The 23,281-nt window shown below is 47.2% G+C and overlaps 1 protein-coding gene and 1 long non-coding RNA gene across 2 annotated transcripts in view; one reads left to right on the top strand and one right to left on the bottom strand.

Annotated features, from left to right (window-relative positions):
• Positions 1–3,657: 3,657 nt before the first annotated feature.
• LOC115385425 (uncharacterized) lies at positions 3,658–4,644 on the bottom strand. The gene is made up of 3 exons (XR_003931127.1): positions 4,548–4,644; positions 4,336–4,459; positions 3,658–4,007 (listed from the first exon to the last, which is right to left on the bottom strand). It is a non-coding gene; the product is annotated as an uncharacterized LOC115385425 (long non-coding RNA).
• A 3,935-nt stretch (positions 4,645–8,579) lies between these two features.
• The window catches only part of LOC115385423 (ephexin-1-like), a 38,213-nt gene continuing 23,511 nt past the window's right edge, over positions 8,580–23,281 (top strand). The window contains exons 1-7 of the mRNA XM_030087413.1: positions 8,580–8,968; positions 12,008–12,095; positions 19,813–20,145; positions 20,432–20,490; positions 21,227–21,477; positions 22,526–22,686; positions 22,771–22,923. Of these exons, the coding sequence (XP_029943273.1) occupies positions 8,770–8,968; positions 12,008–12,095; positions 19,813–20,145; positions 20,432–20,490; positions 21,227–21,477; positions 22,526–22,686; positions 22,771–22,923 (1,244 nt within the window). The 5' untranslated portion in view covers positions 8,580–8,769. The remainder of the gene's footprint in view (positions 8,969–12,007; positions 12,096–19,812; positions 20,146–20,431; positions 20,491–21,226; positions 21,478–22,525; positions 22,687–22,770; positions 22,924–23,281) is intronic.

Raw genomic sequence — 23,281 nt, 5'->3', positions numbered from 1 at the left:
CAATAATAATGACCCTTTACAGAGTATGTTGTATGTTTCGTTCCATGTTTTTAAAGATACATGTTTTTATTTCAATACACATGAAAAAAATCAGAGTTTTATATATATATATATATATATATATATATATATATATATATATATATATATATATACATACATATACATATATATATATATGTATATGTATGTATATATATGTGTGTGTGTATATATAAATATATATACACACATATATATATTACATACATATACATATATATATATATATGTATATGTATGTATATATATATATATATGTGTGTGTATATATATATATATATATATATATATATATATATATATATATATATATATATATATATACATAGTGGTCTATGTATCCTGTATTCATGCTATTGTAGTCACCAGGTGTGTAGTAAATGATGTTTTTTTTTTTTTTTTTTTTTGGAGGGGGGGGGGTTATATTGGCTGTACCCCATACTTGTCAACAATGGTCAGGGGGCCAAAAGTATAATCTGTTTTTCTGACCAAACCAACAAACGAAAAAGGAAAAAACGGCTCAATTTTCCTTTTTTCATTTTCAACCAAAAACGAAAAAACGTTTTTTTTTCTTTCTCAATTCAAAGCAAAAATGAAACCAACACAAGCAAATTACGGCCGAATTCTGTTTTTGGGATTTCAACATTTCGTTCTTTCGTTTCAGGTCTCAAAACAAAAAAACGGAAGCACATGCCCCCTGACCGTCACGGGTCAAATGGACGTTTCTACCGTTTTCCGTTTGCTGGTTTGGTCAGAAAAACAGATTATACTTTTGGCCCCTGACCTACAATCATCCAGTAAGATTTAAAGTTGTAACTTGAGCGAAAAGGCATGTTGCTTCAGGTTATTTAACTGTGGAAAAATGCTCAGTCAACATTTTATTTTTCTAGTTGGGGAAGGTGTAGCACACTGAATTATTTCTATTGTCAAGTTATATGTTCACGAATTTCCCCTTTAAGAGCAGGAAAGCTGTTCCTTCCCCTTTCAGGATGAAGAAAAGAGGAGTGTGAGTGCATGCATAAGACACGCCTGCTTGTGTTGCACCGTGGGCAATTTCCTTTCTCAATGAAGATCATTTTGAAAAACAAACAGAAGTTGTTGAAGTTGCACATCAACGTATTTGTGGATAAAAATAATTAGTTTAAAAGCAGAAACTTGCTCTGTAAAAACAAACAAACAAACAAAAAAATCATCCCGAGGCGGAGATTAATCTCTTTCCAGTTCAGGTCAGAGTCCTTAGCAACCAGCATAGCAACCAGCATAGCAACCAGCAGAGCAACCAGCATAGCAACCAGCAGAGCGACAGTTCGGCAGAGAAAGCTGTCAGAAAGGGTCAGAGCTCTACAGAGCCCAAATGTCACAGTCGCTGTCAAGGTGCGGATCCTGACGGTCATTATTGGGGAGCTGTCCGGGACGCCGCTGTTTGACTCCTCATTACTCATGGGCTCTCTGCACAACTCAGCCACTTCCTGAGCTTCAGAGGCTCCTGTGCTTCCTGCCTGTCATGACAGGACGAGCTGACTAATGCAGGCGTGTCTGACCAACACTGCTGTGGTGACAGAGGTCAGGGACACCTGGATTAATCAGCTCGTCCTGTCATGACAGGCAGGAAGCAAAGGAGCCTCCTGAAGCTCAGGAAGTGGCTGAGTTGTGCAGAGTCTATTGACGCACAGTGCAAATGATTTGTTTTTGAATGTCTTTGTCACGTAGAGCGACAAAGTTTACATCGACTGAAAATACACCCCACTTAGTAACAGTAATAGATTTGTTTTGCAGGATTGCTTTGCAGGTGAGTAGACTTTATATGTCCTGATCTTCAGGAATATCTTTGAATAAATTCCCCTACCACTCTATTGAAATTTAGTCCGCACGAAATTTGACATGCGAGGGCAGCGCCCTTTGAAAAGTATCAAAGGCTGTAGGTGGAGCCAGAGGAGATGGATTTTGTCCTAAATTAATGTCCAATATCAAAACACAGTGACAGTCCCAGCAAGTATGATGGACTATCATTGCCAACTGAAACTTTGAGGGGGACATGTTCTCCTTTCTTCACTTTGTGAAGAGTTTCTTCAGCAGTGTGTGTTGCCGTCGCCTCATTATGATGTTCACATTTGAAACCTGTCTGTTTCCTCCCTGTCCTGCTACACCACATTTTGTGAAAGTGAAACTGAAACGGTCGAGTTTGAGTCGGGTCGCTTATCCTGAAATAAGTGGATTAGCTCCTCCCCCTGACGGCGCCCCCACCATGTGTGTCTGTGAGAGTGGGCGTGGCCAGACCGGGAAGCAGGCTCAGAAACAGCCTTTTCTGAGGAGGCTCCTCAGAGCCACTTTTTAGACCCTGAAACTCCCAACAAAGGAGGAATTTGGGGCAAACAAACTTAAATATTAGGTTTTTGGGCTTGTGAGACCGATATGACGGGACTGACAAATCGCATATGTCCCCTTTAACTCTAAGAGTTTTCGTGGTCCCCAAGAGATCACTAGTTAACAAAATGAAAAGACTTGACTGATTCCAGAGGGAAAATTGTGTCATGTTACTGTGCTCTCATGAAATGATGGAGCAGACAAAAATAGAACAAAATATGTTAAGTTTATATACAACATTAGATTTATATGATAGCACCAGTTGAAGTATTCTCTTTACAATGACAGAAGAACTTTTATTTCAGCGAAAAACTGCAGAGACATCATTGAAAGGTACCAGGAAGTGCTGGAAGGCTCCAGTGAGGGGGGTCAGGAAATCTGCCTTTGAAGACGTTGGTGTTGAGCCTCGCAGCCCGTGAAGCTTTCAGTGTCAAGTCTGAAAAGCTCTGCAGCTTTGTGGACAGATGTCGTGCAGCGATTCCAGCTGAGATGAAGGAGCTCATCAGTGAAATGAAAGGGAACAGTACTTTACTGCCCAATGCACATTCAATGTGCTAAAAAGTTCCAAGTTTTAATTTGTTACGTTAGAAATTTAATTCTTTAGTCTCTCAGGTGCAAGAATTTTGTGAGCTATGCAAGCTTTTTTTTTTTTTTACAGATTTCAGTTGTGTTGTTTTGTCCAGAATAACATGGCACCTTTTCTTTATATATGGCAAAATAAACTTGTTTTAAATATCATTATTGTGCGTAATTTTTTAACTTACACTTTACTTGGAGGCAGCAAACGACTGCTCCTAAGTGATTATTATTGTGTTCTTGTCACGCAACTGCTGATAACTTTAGACAGTGTTGTCCCTTCACTGAAAGCTCTTAAATTCATCCTATGGCACATCGATATTTATAAGGCAATACGCCCTTTCTGTAAGTGAGCATTCAGTATCCGGTCGATGTGGAGTAGCTCTATGTTTGTCTTGACTTGTGGCTGGAGTAAGGATGGTTATAGTGTGCTATGTGACCCAGGACTTCAAATTCTTCAAACACTCGTCAACTTGAGGATGAAGGTATAAAACATTATAAGCACTTCATTTATATTACATCATGTCAATACTTATAATACTTTATAAGCCTTGGTATAAGTTCTTATTCATGATTATACATGTTATAAATGCATTCATAAGACTTATGCATGTGTTCCTGATGCATTATAAACCAGACCTTCATCGTTACAGGTTTTTTTATTGTAACTCTCTGCACATTAACAAACTCAGTTGAGGAACTTCTCCTTTCACTCAAGACCAACTCTGAATAATGCGACTGAATGTGGCTCATGGTGCCACTGCAGCAGTCTGACACGTTCATGTAACCTCATCACTGGGATTTAACACTTCTGACACAGTCTACAAGAGAAGCAGAAATCCAATCACATCTTGAAACACAACGTAATGCAGAGTGAGGACCAGCAGCTCATCCCAGAATCTTTTTGGGCGACGCTCATGTCCTGTGATGTGCCGTGGCCTTCATGTCTCCTGGACCGACTGCTGCTCTGCCAACATGTCTATAAGCTTCAGCTCCAGCACTGGATTCCTGGACTCGGCAGGCGCCTGGCAAAGAAAAGCATTTCTGTCAACAGGATCACAACGCTGCTATCGTATCAAACCATTAAAGCACTTTATATGTTTGTTGGCTTGACTGACTGAATTCAGGTTTGACAACTCCTGACTCTGTCTAAAACTTCACTCGGCCTTTCTGGAAATGTTCAGCGTTTATCTTCAGCACAGACATGATAAACTACAATGGCTGGTGTGGTATTCAGCCACTGATACTCTGTCAATCACACTATGACAGAAAAGTAGAAAATTACAAAGGGAATTCACGTTTTACATTTTCCCCCTCACACACACGGTACATAGGTTTTTGTGACAATCTTACTGGGAGAGCTCCTCTCTTTCTTAAGATAACCCCCTCTGCAAGCAAAGCCTTCCCGGTCTCTTCAAACAGGGGAGACTCCTTCAGCTCACACTTGCTTCTTAACTCTTCATACTTCTCCACAAATCTGTGATGGGAACAATAAAACAACATGACATCATATCAATAAAATGAAAGACAGATAATAGCTTCTCACCCAACGAGGACAAACGCACCTCTGACATGTAGAAACAAAGTATGGCTTGGAAAGGTCGATAACTCGAGGACCTGTCCCATACTGCTCGTAGAATCTCCTGAAAGAAGGACGATACAGTCAGCTGTCTCCCACTGGAATCACCCAGGTGTCATTTCTTCTTCTGAGGTCTGGAATCAGAACACTCGTTCAGGTTGAAACAAAAGAAACACAACTCCAGAACGAGACCCTGAACTGAGGAGACACTATGAAGATAAAGTGTGTATTTGTCTCTAGAGAAGCATTGTGTAAGTTACAGTACAGAGACTTATCCTTTCTATAGTTTGATTGTGGTTAATCCTTGTTTCAGAAATGTTTTTAAAGATTTTTTTTTATGCCTTAAAAACCAAACTGAATTCATTGTCCAATGCAGAGGAACATAAATCTAACTACGTTTAATTAAAAGGACCTGTATCCTGCTTCTTTAGCTCGTCCAAACCCTATGATTGGCATTAACATGGCATCTTCACCGTGTGACGTCAAGGTGGGAAACAGAGCGTTTTCACGGTGGGAGGGGCTGCCTCTCTGAGCAGCACGAACACCAGGAAAGCTTAAACACAGGCACAAAGCAAAAGAAACGCTTTGAGAACATGACTACATAACAAGGTTAAAACATACAGAAAGTGAATTTTCCACGACACAGCCCCTTTAACTCACTGACTGCAGCCACAGTGTCATGCTGCCAGAGGTTTGTTGCATTTTCTCTGAACTTTCAGGGCCCACAGAATATTGAGTTTTAGGACTACATAAATATTGACCACATCTAAAGAAACTTCAGACTATCTTCTTTTATCAGAAAAAATAGGTTGTTTCTGGCTTTCTTTTTAGATCTTTAGAACTCAGCAGGAGAACAGAAGGTGGTTTCAGTGAAAACGTCTCATTTTGACCAAAAAAAAAAAACAGAAAAGGAGCTTTTTCTGCAGAGAAGCAAATTCTAGCAGAACGGTAAGTAGTAAGTAACTTTTATTTATATATTTATATGGCACCTTTTACAGACAAAGAGCCACAAAGTGCTTCACAACATATATAAAAAGACAACAATTAAATACACAAAAATAGTCAACATTAAAAAGGAGATCATAACAGGCCCAACAAACTAATCAAATGCTTGAGCAAACAAGAAGGTTTTAAGTTGTGTTTTAAAAGTGTCAACAGATGAAACTGAGCGGAGAGAGAGCCTGGGAGTAGGGCTGCCACAAACGATTGTTTTGGTAGTCGACTTATCACCGATTATTTTTTCGATTAGTCGACTAATCGCATCATATATAAATTAAATGTAGAACATAGTTTATCACACCACCGTGAAGCTGCTCTTACAATTAGATTTCAGCTTTAAAGGGCAACTCCGGTTTTTTGACACCTGGACCTTATTTCTAGGTGAGTCATGCTCATATACTCACTCAGACAAACATGGTGCAGCTCGGAGTCCTTCAGAAGTTATTTAGATCCAAACGATGTAGCCGCACTAGCGGGGGGGGGGGCCACGGCAAGGGAGTGTTAGCGCGGGACATCATCTCTGCACAGTCGCTCATTTTGGCTGTATCTCCTCTCCTCTCCCCTCCTCTCCTCTCCCCTCCTCTCCTCTCTCCCCTCCTCTCCTCTCCCTCCCCCTCTCCTCCCCTCCTCTCCTCTCTCCCCTCCCCTCCTCTCCCCCTCCCCTCCTCCCCTCCTCTCCCCTCCCCTCCCCTCCTCTCCTCCCCTCCTCTCCCCTCCCCTCCTCTCCTCTCTCCTCCTCCCCTCTCCTCCCCTCCTCTCCCCTCCCCTCCTCTCCTCTCTCCTCCTCTCCTCTCCTCCCCTCCTCTCCTCTCCTCTCCCCTCCCCTCTCCTCCCCTCCTCTCCCCTCCCCTCCCCTCCTCTCTCCTCTCTCCTCCTCTCCTCTCATCTCTCTACAAGACAAGTGACATTCATTTTCAGTAATGGTTCACATTAACAAACTACACATAAGCTGTTCTTGCCAAATACACTCTTCATATGTACTGACACTAGCAGGAAATAAATGAATATTTGCCATTGTATTTAAGGTTCTGGAAATCTTTTCATAAAGCTTTCTGTATTTTATATTTGACATTTTCATTCAATCTATAGCATTTAGTGCATTGGTTGACTTTTTCTGTACTTCAAAGGAGCAGCAGGCATGGGAGGCAGAACGAGGCCTTTTGAGCTGCTATATATTACTGTAACCAGTCCCTATGAACTTTTTCCAGTGCATTGTGGGATGTGGAATATGTCACATAACTGGGGAATTCCCTGCTTTCTTAATCTGCTGGCAGTTCGCTGCAGTCTCTGTTAATTCTGTCACAGTCGGTCAGTTTTGTTGGCCATAATGCAGGATCGCGGAAATCAAGTGTCTGATCAGTCGCTCCACCATCACTCCCTCTCCCTCTCCCTCTCTCTCTCCTTCTCTCTCTCTCTCTCTCTCTCTGGACGTGAACTTCACAGATGTCCGGTGATGTTACGAGGCTGGTAAACGCTGGCCGCTGTTTCTTACCTCGCTCTCGGTTGATGTTGCTCGTTCCAGCTTCACCGTCTACACTTTTCTTAAATACTTATTTAATGAATCTTGCAGTCCTAAATTTTCTCCTTCTCTTTTCTTTTTTTCGTCTCTGCGCACTGGATTTGTGTTGAGTGGCCATTTTAAACTCACTGAACTTCAAAGACAACATCAAATTTTGAACAGTGGCCAAACCATTTTTGTGTTGGGGGGGGGGGGGGGGGGGGGGGGGGGGGGTCAGAACCAGGCCCTCATTAAATTAAGTAATAATTTTCAAAAACTTTCGAAAATAGGCCTATTTGTGGAGGGAAAACCGAATGTTTGACTTAGATTAATGGCTTCAATTTGCTTTCCCTGTCCCTGAAATTGTGGTTAACACACACACACACACACACACACACACACACACACACACACACACACACACACACTTCCCCCGCAACCCTGGGTCCGGGACAACAAACCGTTTGCCCCCCCCCATCGGCGGGCCTGGGTCTGATAGTCATACACAATCTGTACAAGGCTTTGAACTGCCATCCCCGAACACAAATAAATAAATAAAAGACGTCTTTCGACATCTTTGGCAGTCAAAGAGTGAAGACAACGGTAGGAAACAGTTTCTGTCTGTTGCATGAAACTTGAGTTTCATGTCGCGTTGGTGTGATGCTGCCCCCCAGGCCAGGCGGTACTGTGTATGGTGGAAAACGATCAGGGCCAAGGCCGACCAAGGCAGGCCGAAGCGAACCGTGCGGAGTAGGGCCAAGCGGGGACGAGTGGAAAAGCGCCATTCGATCGCTCAGGGTGCGGATAGTGAGAAGAAATTTGATGAATTTTGAAAGAAGTGTATTTGAGAAAACCATACACCGTCCCTTCATACTGAACTGAATGAAATGCCACATTCTGCACCACAACGCAGAGATGTGAGGTCTGCCTGCCAGTTGTTGTGGGATTGCCACCCTGTTTTGTTACTAGTGTTCAAAGGCACTTCAGCAGTCTTGCTGGTAGTAAAAAGCAGAATGTGGACTTTGAACCCTGCCTGTCAGGTGACCGGTGCTAAACTGGTGTATGAGGCCCTGGCTTAGCAGGCCACAGACGCAGCAATACTGTTTTCCAATCCTGAAAACACCTTATGGCACCTTCAAAGTACACACTGCTTTGTTGTAGTTTTTTTCACATAATTTCATTTTCTGTTGACCTATGAGCAAATCAACAAAACACATGGAAGCCTGAACATGGGAGGATTTTGCAGGATTTCACAAAATGTGAAGCAAAAAAGAAGTGCTCAGACAATTTGTCAGGGTGGCTTTTCTGGTTCCACCACAGAGCGAGTGTGGGAAGAGAAAGAAAGGAAGGCAGGCGTGTAAGGCCAGGTTTAGTTCAGGAATGTCAGCAAGCAACAGGGTGGCGTAGAGAGGGACAGAGGGAGGGACAAAGAGCAGGAGAGAGAGAGAGTCATAAATGTAATAATTACAGTTTAGTCACAGACAGCAATACAACACCACAGCACTGACAGGAACCCGGAAGGACTCCCAACTTTCTCTCTGACTTTTCTTTCTTTTTCTTTTTTTAAACTGTACTCTTTCCTAGGATTGAAAAAGAAATTCTTGGCATGGACGTCATTCTGGACCCTGGCTAATTATGACTCATTTCCTTAAAGTCCAGCAAACCTTTTGAAGTCACTTTAAAAAAACAAAACAAAGAAGAATTAGTGGCCATGTCTGTAACGGCTCTGATCAAAGGCATGTGGGGACAGAAATCACAGGAATCCTCAAGCAAGCATCCACCAGCTTCAAGTCAGCAGGTTCATGAAGTGGACGATGATGAAGATGAGGATGGCGCGAGTTTCAGCAGAGGATCCAACCCCAGGAACTCCCGTTTCTACCGGTCAATGAGGAGGAAGAAACTGGCTACAGGTGAGTAACCTGTGAACACATCAGCAGTGCTCGTCTTCATTTCGTAGTGACTCGCCGTCCCAAATTTGACCTGGAGTTCTTTAATATGTACTGGTTTGTGATAGTTGAGGCCCTTAAAGCAGGACGGTTTGTCAGAAAGTGCTGGACAGACAATCATTCTGAGGTGTGAAAAGCACTTGTTTGAAATGGAGCCGTTGGTGCTCACGGCTTTACAAAGCTGCGGTCATTACTTTCCTGAAGTCAAAAACTCCTTCGATCCAAAGTGAGAAACTGTTTTCTTTGAACTGTACAGAGTGCTGAGTAATACCTGAGTCTTTCATAAGACTTTCTCTGACCTCACAATGTTACGCAATAATAAATCAACTGCCTTCATTTGCATGTTGCAGTCCATAAGGGATGAACCGCATTGGTGACATATTTCCTATTAGATTTTTGATATTAACAAATGTATTGAGTATTCATGCTGTGTACAAACTTATCATAACTCATGAAGCCACATCATTTCAGTCAGTTCAGATGATGAGATGTTTCCCTCTACTTGTGTGAGGTTCAGTTTCTAAATAGAAGATGTCTTTGATCAGTAAAAGAGAAAACGACACACTGAAACATAAGACAGAAAAACAGAAACGTGGAAAAAAATCAGTATTAAGAATTTTCTTAATACAACTGTTGTTTCTCCCAGTCAGCTGTGCCACACATACATTCCTTCTCTTACTGATCAATAGGGAGAAACGTTGACTGTATTTTTTTCTATGTATGTACATTAAGATGTTTGCATGTACTGCACATAAGTACAACAGAGAGAGAGAGAGAGAGAGAGAGAGAGGACGAGAGGCAAAGAGGCAGAATGAGACAGAGAGTGTGTGACCGTGGCTCATCTGGTAGAGTGGTCGTCCCACTTCTCTGCTCAAGCAGTGTAGAAGCGCTTCATCGAGGCCGGTACACACTGCAGGACAATCGGGCTGAATCTCGTACGATCAAATGCCAGACTGTCGTAGAAACGACGCGGCGTCCGATGTTCCGGTTGCGTGGCGTGTGTTTGCAGTGATTTTGTTTGGTCGGCTCTGCTCGGAAGACTTTGGAAGCAGAGATTCCGACAACGACCGGATTTATTACTTGTGATCAGAAGTCCTGCGGTGTGGGGAGCTCCGAGAGGAGTCCCAGCTCGTCCACGCCCTCGTATTCACCCCCTGATTGGCTGGACAGCTCCGATTCCCCCCTCAGCGGTCAGTGTGAGCTCCAGGCAGTCGTCGCTCCTGGTGGTCCGGCCGTCGCTCCTTCATGCTTATTCCGGCCCGAGCTTCTCCTCTCCTGCCGTAACTCTCAGGGATCCCAAAGTTTTCATTCATCTCCGCTATGAACAACAGTGTTGGAATGTATTCCCCTACAGATTACTGACTACATGTAATCTGCAATGTATTCCCTTGGATTACTGAGGTAAAGTAATGAATTCTGAATACTTTTGGATTACTTTTAGCTTACTTCAGGTGAGTCTAGCGCAGTGGTTCCCAAATGTTTTATGTCCAAGGAACACCAGAGGACCAGTAAGAATGTCAAGACACCTGTTATCCCTCGTATCATGGAAAACATCTGTAAATGTGCATATGATTGGTTAACACCAGAAAATTATTATTTCAAAGATTATTGTAGAACCTCTCTGAAACCAGACAGGTCACAAAATTAATGAAACAAAACCGTTCAAAGTCATGTTTGACTATGCAAGACTTGGAATATTGAGGAAGGAGCTGACGCCGTGCTGTTCCTCAGGTGTCGTGGCGTGCTCAGTGGCGCTCGCCACTGGAAGATCAGAAGAGCGTGACCCTGCTCCAGACGTCCTTTGCTATTTTCAAGTGTGTGGCCTCTAGACCAGCGAAGGTTTATTGAATCCTGATAGCGTGTGCCATTCCTAAATCTAGTCCATTTACCATTTAGAGAGAAAGAGAGAGAATGAGCAACAGAAAGACAGAGCGAGAGAGAGAAGAGCTGAGAATGACGGAGAGGGATGGAGAGAGAGAAAGAGATGGAGAGCAAGAGATTGAGTCTCTTGAAACCTCTTGTCTCAATTTCCCCTCTTCCCCTTTTCACTGGTGTTTAAAGGTTGACTGCCAGTCTGAAAGTGCTTTATCAGTGTGTTCCCTTTACTGCTGACAGACAGCAGGAGGGAAATAATCATGTCTTCAACTCCTCGACTGACTCTGAGGCTGAAAGTACTTGTTTGGAGCAGCGAGCATCAGAGTTCAGGTTGTTTTCAGCAGGAAAAGTTCAGTTTCAGAGTGAATTTGAATTCCTCTCAATTCGTTGTGAAAAATAATCTGCAGTAGGAAGTTGAACTTCAGTATTCTTGTTAATACCTCTTGAAAAGATATGAATATTTAGATTATTTGACAAAATGAATGAATGAATTAGTTAAATTATGAAAGCTTAAAGCTGGTGTCCAGAGTTTCTCTTCGTTTCCAACGTATGGATCATTTTTCAGCAGAGCTTCAATGTGTCAGTCTGGTTCATACTACAATATAATATCAGCATAAAGCAATATAAACATGTATTTATGAGCCCCGCCTTCGTCTCATAGACCCCCATGTTATCAGAAAAAGCGCCAGTCAGCGTCAGCCAATAGGCTTGGAGCTTCCGCCTTGTCGTGCTGTCAGTCAAAGTGTGGAGCAGCCAGAGAGCACGTCGCTCGCCCAGCAGAGGAGAGTTAGCTCTGCAGCAGATATATCCACTGTCTGCTGAACATCCAGGAAACAGCTCAACATGGAGGATGCTGCAGGACTGGAGGCTCTCATTTTCACCCCACGGGTAATAGCGTGCACAATTAAAGGGGCGTGGCTTGGTCGCTCATGAAAGCAGAGGGAGGGGGGAAGCTCGAGACATTGGATTAAAAAAACCTCTTTCAAAACCCGGACACGAGCTTTAAAGCTTTCTTTCTCTGTGCTTTTTTTTAAACCAACCAGCCATAGTGCCACACTCTGAATTTCACTCAATCTTCAAAAAACTGATTATATGGATATTTAACTGACTCATTCTCACTTCCACTAGATTCCACCAAGTCCCGTGAGGACCGCAGTCCATCCCATAAAGCGTCAGCCTCATCCTCTCATGTTCCCATTTCCCACAGTTCAGGACGGTGAGTTCGCCCACCCCTCACTGCCCTGCCCTGTTACACACCGCCATTGGGCTCAGCAGCTTGGACATGCCACACACCAGCTTCACATTTCATACTTTGTACTTTCATCTCTTATCTTATCAGTGTTATCACTGATATGATACGCGATGCCCTTTAAAAGCTGATTCAAGGAAAATGAAAATGACAAGTATCAAGGCAATAAAATGGATTAGAGCACAGCCATCCTAAACGTCACAGAACCACACCAGAGAAATGCCAGGAGTTCTTGCTGTACTGTTGTTGAACAAATGCATTACTCTCTCTTATGAAATAGACTTGACTGTATGCGTAACTTTATGTTTTAACAAATGTCCAAACATGACTGACAATGTTCTTTTCATCAAAATTCTTTCATGCATGTTTAACTTCCTTTATCTGCATTTTATTGCATATGGTACAGGGTCTTTTCCAGGTTAGCACAGCAAAAAGCGACTTGTATGTACGGGAAATATTTGAGTATATATATTTTCATGGGCGGAAGGAGTCATGTTGCTTCTGATGAATGGATTTGAGTTGCAGAACTCACCAGACAGACATTACATAGTGGTTTGGATGTGTTATGGTTTGAAATTAGGGAGCAGGATGACTGGAGAAAGTCCAACCGTTACTACAGCGAAAGGCAAACTGAGAGTGTTGTAAACGAGCACGACAAAAGTCAGCCGGCACTGACAGTGCGTAGATGAGCCGAATGGGTCGTTTCAGTCACATTTTTTGAAGAAGGTAGATTTGATCTCGAATGGTCTGGGTGAAAAGAGTTCCTATGCAGCTAAAGGAGGTCAAGTGAAGTCTGGTACATTTGTTTTGCTCATACCCCGCTCTCCCCCTCCAAATAAAAGGTGCATTTTAAAGATCTGCAGTTATTTCATTCCATTCAGAAAGCTTTCATAGAATGTTAGAGTCAACCTGAATATAATTCAATTCAATTCAATTTGAAAAAGAAAAAGAATAAATAAATGAAAATAAAAAAATGCCCACCTCAACATATTTATAAAACACAAATAAGACAAATTAGACACCAAGAATGTCCTCCAGTTGAGCTGCTGTTGAAAAGCCTGCGAGAAGAGGAGTGTTTTCAGTCTGGACTGAAACTGTCCTACAGACTGAGAGGACTTGACATCCAGGGGGGGCTGTTCTGGGGGGGCAGAAGGCTCTGTCACCTCTGGTTTTTAGCCTGGCTTCAGGGACACCCAGCTGGAGCAGGTCAGCTGACCTCCGGTCTCTGGTGGGCGTGTCGGGCTGCAGCCAGTCTGTCAGGTATGAAGGGAGAGCCGGCACTGGGGAGTCAGCAGGGAAACTTTAAACTCCACTGGAGAGCAGATGAGCAGCCCAGGGGGAGGAGCTCAGCCCGGGGGGAGGAGCTCAGCCCAGGGGGAGGAAATCAGCCCAGGGGGAGGAGCTCAGCACAGGGGGAGGAGCTCAGCCCAGGGGGAGGAGCTCAGCCCGGGGGGAGGAGCTCAGCACAGGGGAGGAGCTCAGCACAGGGGGAGGAGCTCAGCCCAGGGGGAGGAGCTCAGCCCAGGGGGAGGAGCTCAGCCCAGGGGGAGGAGCTCAGCCCAGGGGGAGGAGCTCAGCCCGGGGGGAGGAGCTCAGCACAGGGGGAGGAGCTCAGCCCAGGGGGAGGAGCTCAGCCCAGGGGGAGGAGCTCAGCCCGGGGGGAGGAGCTCAGCACAGGGGGAGGAGCTCAGCCCAGGGGAGGAGCTCAGCCCAGGGGGAGGAGCTCAGCCCGGGGGGAGGAGCTCAGCACAGGGGGAGGAGCTCAGCACAGGGGGAGGAGCTCAGCCCAGGGGGAGGAGCTCAGCCCGGGGGGAGGAGCTCAGCCCGGGGGGAGGAGCTCCCGCTTCTTTTAGTCAGGAGCCGGGCTGCAGCATTCTGAACGCTCTGCAGGCGCTGCAGGCGCCCTGGTCCAGCCCCGGTCCAGTCCTGGTCCAGTCCTGGTCCTGCCCCGGTCCAGCCCCGGTCCAGCCCGGGTCCTGCCCCGGTCCAGCCCTGGTCCAGCCCTGGTCCAGCCCTGGTCCAGTCCTGGTCCAGTCCTGGTCCAGTCCTGGTCCAGCCCTGGTCCAGTCCTGGTCCAGTCCTGGTCCTGCCCCGGTCCTGCCCCGGTCCAGCCCCGGTCCAGTCCCGGTCCAGTCCTGGTCCAGCCCCGGTCCAGTCCTGGTCCTGCCCCGGTCCTGCCCCGGTCCAGCCCTGGTCCAGTCCTGGTCCAGTCCCGGTCCAGCCCTGGTCCAGTCCTGGTCCAGCCCTGGTCCAGCCCCGGTCCAGCCCCGGTCCAGTCCTGGTCCAGTCCTGGTCCAGCCCCGGTCCAGTCCTGGTCCTGCCCCGGTCCTGCCCCGGTCCAGCCCTGGTCCAGTCCTGGTCCAGTCCCGGTCCAGCCCTGGTCCAGTCCTGGTCCTGCCCCGGTCCAGCCCTGGTCCAGCCCTGGTCCAGCCCCGGTCCAGCCCCGGTCCAGTCCTGGTCCAGTCCTGGTCCTGCCCCGGTCCTGCCCCGGTCCAGCCCTGGTCCAGCCCTGGTCCAGTCCTGGTCCAGCCCTGGTCCAGTCCTGGTCCAGCCCTGGTCCAGTCCTGGTCCAGTCCTGGTCCAGCCCTGGTCCAGCCCTGGTCCAGTCCTGGTCCAGCCCTGGTCCAGCCCCGGTCCAGTCCTGGTCCAGTCCTGGTCCTGCCCCGGTCCTGCCCCGGTCCAGCCCTGGTCCAGCCCTGGTCCAGTCCTGGTCCAGTCCTGGTCCAGTCCTGGTCCAGCCCTGGTCCAGCCCCGGTCCAGTCCTGGTCCAGTCCTGGTCCTGCCCCGGTCCTGCCCCGGTCCAGCCCTGGTCCAGCCCTGGTCCAGTCCTGGTCCAGCCCTGGTCCAGCCCTGGTCCTGCCCCGGTCCAGCCCTGGTCCAGCCCTGGTCCAGCCCTGGTCCAGCCCTGGTCCAGTCCTGGTCCAGCCCTGGTCCAGCCCTGGTCCTGCCCCGGTCCAGCCCTGGTCCAGCCCTGGTCCAGCCCTGGTCCAGTCCTGGTCCAGTCCTGGTCCAGCCCTGGTCCAGCCCCGGTCCAGTCCTGGTCCAGTCCTGGTCCTGCCCCGGTCCTGCCCCGGTCCAGCCCTGGTCCAGCCCTGGTCCAGTCCTGGTCCAGTCCTGGTCCAGTCCTGGTCCAGCCCTGGTCCAGCCCCGGTCCAGTCCTGGTCCAGTCCTGGTCCTGCCCCGGTCCTGCCCCGGTCCAGCCCTGGTCCAGCCCTGGTCCAGTCCTGGTCCAGCCCTGGTCCAGTCCTGGTCCAGCCCTGGTCCAGCCCTGGTCCTGCCCCGGTCCAGCCCTGGTCCAGCCCTGGTCCAGCCCTGGTCCAGCCCTGGTCCAGTCCTGGTCCAGCCCTGGTCCAGCCCTGGTCCTGCCCCGGTCCAGCCCTGGTCCAGCCCTGGTCCAGCCCTGGTCCAGCCCTGGTCCAGTCCTGGTCCAGCCCTGGTCCAGCCCTGGTCCAGCCCTGGTCCAGTCCTGGTCCAGTCCTGGTCCAGTCCTGGTCCAGCCCTGGTCCAGCCCCGGTCCAGTCCTGGTCCAGTCCTGGTCCTGCCCCGGTCCTGCCCCGGTCCAGCCCTGGTCCAGCCCTGGTCCAGCCCTGGTCCAGCCCTGGTCCAGCCCTGGTCCAGTCCTGGTCCAGCCCTGGTCCAGCCCTGGTCCTGCCCCGGTCCAGCCCTGGTCCAGCCCTGGTCCAGCCCTGGTCCAGCCCTGGTCCAGTCCTGGTCCAGCCCTGGTCCAGCCCTGGTCCAGCCCTGGTCCAGTCCTGGTCCAGCCCTGGTCCAGTCCTGGTCCAGCCCTGGTCCAGCCCTGGTCCAGTCCTGGTCCAGCCCTGGTCCAGTCCTGGTCCAGCCCTGGTCCAGTCCTGGTCCAGCCCTGGTCCAGTCCTGGTCCAGCCCTGGTCCAGCCCAACATACACAGCATTACAATAATCCAAACGAGAAGTTATAAAAGCATGGATCACTCTTTCAAATCAGCCAGAGGAAGATCAGATAAGATCAGATCTGGTTTCGTCCAGAGTCCTCAGATGGAAGAAGCTGGTCTTGATGGCAGAACTGATGTGTTTGTCAAATTTAAGCAAAGGGTCGACCATCACCCCCAAGTTTCTCACAAAACTCCGGCAGAAGGAGGACAGAGGACAATACCACTGTCGTGTCCCTGCAGGGGTTATTTGAGTTATTGGATAACGATGATATATTGTTCATCATATCTGTCCAGCAGCTGTCATAATAACATTGACCTTTTTTTCACCATTGCTTGAATACATTTTAGAAAATGATCTCCTCACAGCCTCAGACAGAGGACTGGTCTCTGTCCTGGTCTCTGTCCTGGTCTCTGTCCTGGTCTCTGTCCTGGTCTCTGTCCTGGTCTCTGTTCTGGTCTCTGTCCTGGTCTCTGTCCTGGTCTCTGTTCTGGTCTCTGTTCTGGTCTCTGTCCTGGTCTCTGTCCTGGTCTCTGTCCTGGTCCCTGTTCTGGTCTCTGTCCTGGTCTCTGTTTTGGTCTCTGTTCTGGTCCTGTTCTGGTCTCTGTCCTGGTCTCTGTTCTGGTCTCTGTCCTGGTCTCTGTTCTGGTCTCTGTTCTGGTCTCTGTTCTGGTCTCTGTCCTGGTCCCTGTCCTGGTCTCTGTCCTGGTCCCTGTTCTGGTCTCTGTCCTGGTCTCTGTTCTGGTCTCTGTCCTGGTCCCTGTCCTGGTCTCTGTTAGACCTCAGTGCTGCATTCCACACTGTGGATCCTGAGATTCTACTACAGAGACCAGATTATACTGTTGGGATTACAGGTTCAGCTTTAAACTGGCTTCCATCTTATTTAGCACACAGGGGCCACTTGGTTGTTGTTAACAGTGACTCTTCAGCTCGGATCAACGTTAAACATAAAAACTTGAAGACCTAAACACCAAGACGAGTCATAATTTTCTCCTCCTAAATTCAGATAAAACAGAAATGATTTTATTTGGCCCAAAACACCTGAGAGAGAAATGATCTAAACCAGGGCTACTCAACTTACCATTGCTCGTGGGCCACATAGAGAAACATCTCTGTTTGCGTGGGCCGCAACCTAAGTTTGCTCATTTATATGACTGAATTATGTAAAAGACATTTAAATAATGTAAGTAATATTCAATAATGAAATTTTAAATGCATTACAATAGAAAGACAACTACATTAGTCTTTTGCAAAACTAAAATAAGACTTTGTTGAAAATACATTACACTTAACCTTACAGATCTATTTGTGGCTGTTTTCTGCATTTCCAATAAAAAGCAAAAAGGTGAAATGGCATGACATTTAAAAAAAGTCAGATATCAAATTAAAAAATGAGGCTTTATTCACAAAATATGAATATACTTACTACACATATGAGCACTTTTTGTAACAAAACATAAGTTGTTTTTTTTTTAAGTTTTGAAAATATTTTTCAAGCAATGCGTTTGAGAAATTCACTAAATTACAACAAAAAAGCAGGTCTTTTTCCACAAAAAGGTAAATAAATTAAGGGATTCTTTATAAAAATAATTGGCCTACTCCTGCAAAAAATCAATAAAGTAAAAATTAAATCTTGTGCATCACAAAAAAGATCACCGGTGGCAAAAAACCAATCATTGTAAAGCATACAAACAGGTGACCTACTTTTTGGAGAACAATGTAACCAAATGACAGAAGAAAAACACACAGGTGTGCATTACTCACAGAAACTGTGCCCAACAGGCAGCCCTGACAGAAGAGGTCAAAGCTCAAACTATTACACTCACTTGGAATCAGGACGATGTATCACATTTCTTAGCAAAGTCCAAAACACGTAGGATTTATAATAAGAAAAACTAAACTTTCGGAAGTGTCTCAGTGACAGAACAGTGGCAGTGTTGTCACAGGTTGAGCGGTGCAGTCCTACTGTAATAAATTAAATCCGTGACAGCTGTCGTGGCAACGCTGAAGATTCGCTCGTTTAGGAATGGACGGTTTTTGGCAAAGAAGGCACCTGGCTTGTTATTTACTTCCAGAAAAGCAAATTCTTCCTCCCATGACGGTTGAAATTTCCTGTGTTCATCGCATAACTTTAGTTTAACTTTACCGGCGGCAGCCATGAACTCCACTGCGATCGGTCTTCTTCGAGTCTTTTGTTTTCAGGGGTGAGCAAACAGCCTGTTGGCGCATTACCGCCACCAGCTGGTACAGCCCCACAGTTGCAACACTTATCTGCCTGCTGTCAGCAGGTCAAACACACTGCCCTCTGGTGTCCGCATATCAGAAACGTTTTTTCCTCATTAAAAGTAGATTTTTTTTTTCACTGCTTACAATCAGCCGTGGGCCGCACCGTTACAGCATGCGGGCCGCATGCGGCCCGCGGGCCGCGGGTTGAGTAGCCCAGATCTAAACAATTACTGACCCTGGACGGTGTTGCTTTAACTCCCAGTAACACTGTGAGGAACCTGGGAGTGACCTTTGACCTTTAACTCCCACATTAAACAGGTCTGCAGGACCTCCTTCTTTCACCTGGTAATATTTCTAACATCAGGAACCTGCTGACTCAAAGCCAGGCTGAGAAATGATCCATCGTCTGTTCCTCAGAGCAGACTACTGGAACTCCTGCTATCAGGGAACAATAAAGTCTCCAACTGGTTGAAAATGCTGAGTTCTGAGAAGAAGCAGCAGGAGAACACCTCAGAACAATATTAGCTTCTCTTCACTGCCTCCTGTTAAAGGAGCTGTCCGTGATCCTGATGGAGGTCGATGCTAAATGTCGCTGCGCTGCTCTGCTTCTCCGGCGGCGGAACCGAGACGCAGCGGCGCCGAGCGGAGCGGAGGGTTCTGACAAAACGCAGTGCAAACGCACGCAGTGGGATTTAGGTTGAGCCGCCAACCTTACGTAAATTACGCCTGTGCTGCAGGCTGTTGGGATCCGGCCGCAGGATCTCGTCAAGGTCTTCTCTTGCTTGTCATCCGGGAAAATATCCCCTGGCGTCCCGAACTCTTCCCTGGACTGAGCTGCCCTCAGGCCCGCTCCGCTGCTGCTGACAGGCAGCGCGGCACGCGATCGGCGCTCGTCAGCGGCCATCTCCAAGCAGAAAGAAACTCCTCAGTCAGATTTAGAAGTGAGGGAGCAAGGACACAGAACCACCTCTTCTGCTTGATCAGGCACATCCGTACATGTGCTGCAGCAACGGGTGCTCAGTGTGTTTCTGTGTGTCCAGCTTACGAGTGTGTATCCAGTGTGTGTGTGTTAGTATGTGTGTGTGTGTGTGTGTGTGTGTGTGTGTGTGTGTGTGTGTGTGTGTGTGTGTTAGTATGTGTGTGTGTGTGTGTGTGTGTGTGTGGACCTCTCTCAGGTCCAGGCTGAGGACACAGAGCTGCTCCACAGCTCAGTGTCCTCAGCCTGTCCAGATCCTCGTCCTCACTTCGTGATGTGAGTGACGTGTGAGTCGTCACCACCGAGCCGTATCGCCATCGGCGGTTAGGGAGTCACCGTACACCTTCAAGTTTATCACTGAATGTGATTTCCCCTCCGGCAGTGACCCAGCGCTCACTGAGAACCAGTTCCATCAGCAGGAGACACTAAAAACGGCGCAAAACACGTCTGGCAGAACCAACATGAAGTGTCGGTCACTCCCCGTCCTGCTGCTTGACTTGAGTGTATTTACTGCTGATTTTCTAAGTTGTGTGTGTGTGTGTGTGTGTGTGTGTGTGTGTGTGTGTAAATGCAGCTTTGAGCGTCAGGAAATGCTCCATCCTTCCAGAGCTCTGTTGCCAAGCAATGGTCAGAGCAGCAGCAGACATGCTCTGTACAACGGTGAAGCTGAGGGGAGGAGAGGAGTGGGAGGACGGAGTGTGAACAGATCTGCTGCCGCCGACACTCAGCGCAGAGACGACGACGAAGAAATGACTACGTATCGGCCTCACAGTATTCATCGTGAAGACATTACAAAGCTGTCAGAGCAAACGGCTGCAGTTTGCACTGTTCAGGACAACAGGCGGAGACCTACCAACTCACGACAACCCAATCCCGACGGATCAAACCAGGACAACGTCAGTCTCAGGTCAGACATGATGTACGAATGCATGCCAGACCCAAAAGTGTAATACTGAATAGATAAAATCCTAATTGTAAAATGTGCAAAGATTTTAGCTGAATGTATTGAAATGTAGTAATAACATGAAGTCCTGTAAAGACTGCGGCGGTTTTTGAGAGGCGGTTTGTTGAAGAAGGTAAAGTGTTTGTCTTTATATCTAACATAAAATACGACGGAATAGCCCGAAGATATCTGATCATGTCCATTCTGTGGATTATACCATTCCTAAATGTATTTATCATTTTATTTTCAGGTTGTCGGGCACTGGAGATCAGATGGCTGGTCACAGCCTGAGAATCGTCAGAAAAACTGGTGAGCTTGAGTGCATGTTTTCCACCCACATGCAGCTCCTCCAGTGCTGTTGATTAGGAAAGCAGTATGTCTAAAGATCAGCTTGTTTCCAGACCCACAGCTATATGCAACATATTGAAAATGCAGAGTTAATGAAGTGATATGATCAAATATACAGTTTCAGCAGGATATCGTCTAAGCCTGCGATGTGAAGACTACTGTATACAGGTTCAGTTTTTTGACAGACATGAAAGCTCAATGTTTGCTTTTGTTTTTTGTGAAGTTTATTCAAGATCCTAGCCGAGCAACGTTTGTCAAATGAGTCAAAAGTCTCAGAAATGAGCAGAAAGACAAGATTGAAACTATACATTTAGAAAGTACAGACGGATCATCTTTGCTTTTCTTTCTCCAACATTGCAGTGTTCGCTAAGTCCTCACTCTCCCTTATGTAACTCTGGGTCTTCTACACCCACTGCACCATCAGACTGTGGTTGATTACACAACCGCTTCATGCTGCTGTCGTTCAGAATGACTTTCTTGATCAGCAGACTTCAACCCATCTAAACAGAGATTTTAAATGAATAATCCTTTTAATAGGCAGTGAAATGAAATAAAAAAATGTCTTCTTGCTTTATCAATCAGAAAATACTGAAAAGGACACGGTGGTGCTTCGTGGCCCAGTGGTCCATACTCTGCTGTCTGCTGGGGGATTCTGCAGGCTGATCTCATGCCTCCTCATTATGTCCTCACCCTGTAGAGGTACCGCTGTACCAGGAGTACCGTGACACGTCCAAGCAGCAGGAGATTGAACAGAGGCGGCAGCGGGACAACTGTTCTCCAGTCACGGAGGGGACTCCGATGCAAGAGTCTGTGGCAACGTCACCACCGGCGTTACAGCTGCAGCTGAGGAACAACACCCAGTCCCTGAGCCTGTGGCAAAACCTGGAAGCAGTGCAAGCCAGTGGTCTGCTCGCCCGGCTGGACCACAAAGAGATAATAATGCAAGAGGTAGGTTATAACACACACACACACACACACACACACACGCACACGCACGCACGCACGCACGCACACGCACAAACACACACACACACACACACACACACATAACTTTTGGGCAGAGATCTGCAACTTTTGTGGCAATAACAAATGTTTAAGCCAGTTTGTGGTTATGGTGACGTGCTGAGAAGACTGTGTGTGTGTGTGTGTGTGTGTGTGTGTGTGTGTGTGTGTGTTACGCCGGGAACGCACTGGACGCGGAAGCGTAGCGGAGGCGCCGCGCGCGCCGCGCGCGTCTCCGCGCCGGCGCTTGGCTGTTCGCACTGGAGGCTATCTGCTGCCTGCGCTCTCCGCGCTGGTCACACATCGGCTGCACTCGGCTCGCTCCGTCAGCTCTCGGTTTTCACGTTTGTTCCCTCTGTCTCGCTCTGCCAGTATGGATGTGTGTGTTTTGGTGACCTGTGGAGAGACATTTTCTCCTCCTGTCCTCTTTTTTTCTGCATCACGTGAATGTCTGTCGCTGTGTGTGTGTGTGTGTGTGTGTGTGTGTGTGTGTGTGTGTGTGTGTGTGTGTGTGTGTGTGTGTGTGTGTGTGTGTGTGTGTGTGTGTTTGGGTGCGTACATGCGTATGTCTGTTTGTGTGTCCATCTGTCTTGTGATTAGACCCAAGTGACAAATTATAGACGGACGAGCAACACCGCCCGTAACTAATCGTTATTTAATTTGTTATAATTTGAAAATTGACCGGATTCTCTTGCCTTTTCTGTTTCCGACTTCCTGTCTGGTCCGATCTGCTTGATCCAGCTTGACACATGGCGCTCCCGGCGCTCGCGGCTCGCGTGAAAAATAGAACGAAGCGGAGCGGGCGCGCTGCAGAGCGCGAGCCGCGGCGCGCGCGGCGCTCCACTGCGCGTTCGGTGCGGCCGGTTAGATAGGTTAACATGGGAGGCGATCAGAAGCGCAGTGCGCGGCGCTACCGCGCGCGGCGCTTCCGCGTCCAGTGCGTTCGGGCCGTTATACTGCAGAACTGTTAATGCAGCAATACTTTCCTTCCTAGGCCATGTTTGAGCTTGTGACATCAGAAGCGTCCTACTACAAGAGTTTGGAAATTTTGGAGGCACACTTCCTGCAAAATCCTGTTTTATTCAAAACACTGAGCCAATCCGACATGCATTTTCTTTTCTCAAACATTGTGGAAGTCATGAAAGCCAGTGAAAGGTAGGATTGGGTCCTTTTTCGTGGAAATCAGTTCAATATTAAATCTTCACATCATCCCAAGTAATTGTCTTCAAACATTTCCAGGTTCTTGATGGATCTTGAAAACCGAATCGAGGAGTCCATTTTAATTTCTGACGTGTGTGATATTGTTCATCACCATGCTGTGGAACACTTCAGTGTCTTCATTAAATATGTCATTAACCAAGCGTACCAGGAGAAGAACTACCGACGCATCTTGTGAGTATCTTTTCAAACTTCTGAACCTCGCTGTAATGTGAATTGTAATGTAAGGAAATATTATTTTGGGACTTCTGCATGAGTTTTTGGAGTCACAGATTAATTGGGAATTTAGATGTTGCACTGGACAGTAGTTTGTGGGGAATACGCAACACTTCAAAATCGATTGTGACTGGACTGCCTGATGCTGGTATTACACTGAGTGTGGTTACAGGGTGTTTTGATGGAATTGGTTTATTCTGAATGAAGTCATTCAGAATTATATTCATGAGCGTCGTGTTTACATGGAAAAAATGAAGGATGAACTCCTCTCTCACACGGGGGTCTGTGAGGCGCTCTGATTGGATGGGGCGGCCGT

The sequence above is a fragment of the Salarias fasciatus genome, unplaced genomic scaffold (assembly GCF_902148845.1).
Source record: "Salarias fasciatus unplaced genomic scaffold, fSalaFa1.1, whole genome shotgun sequence".
In the NCBI taxonomy this organism is placed as follows: domain Eukaryota; kingdom Metazoa; phylum Chordata; class Actinopteri; order Blenniiformes; family Blenniidae; genus Salarias; species Salarias fasciatus.
This window is presented reverse-complemented; position numbering and strand designations above follow the sequence as displayed.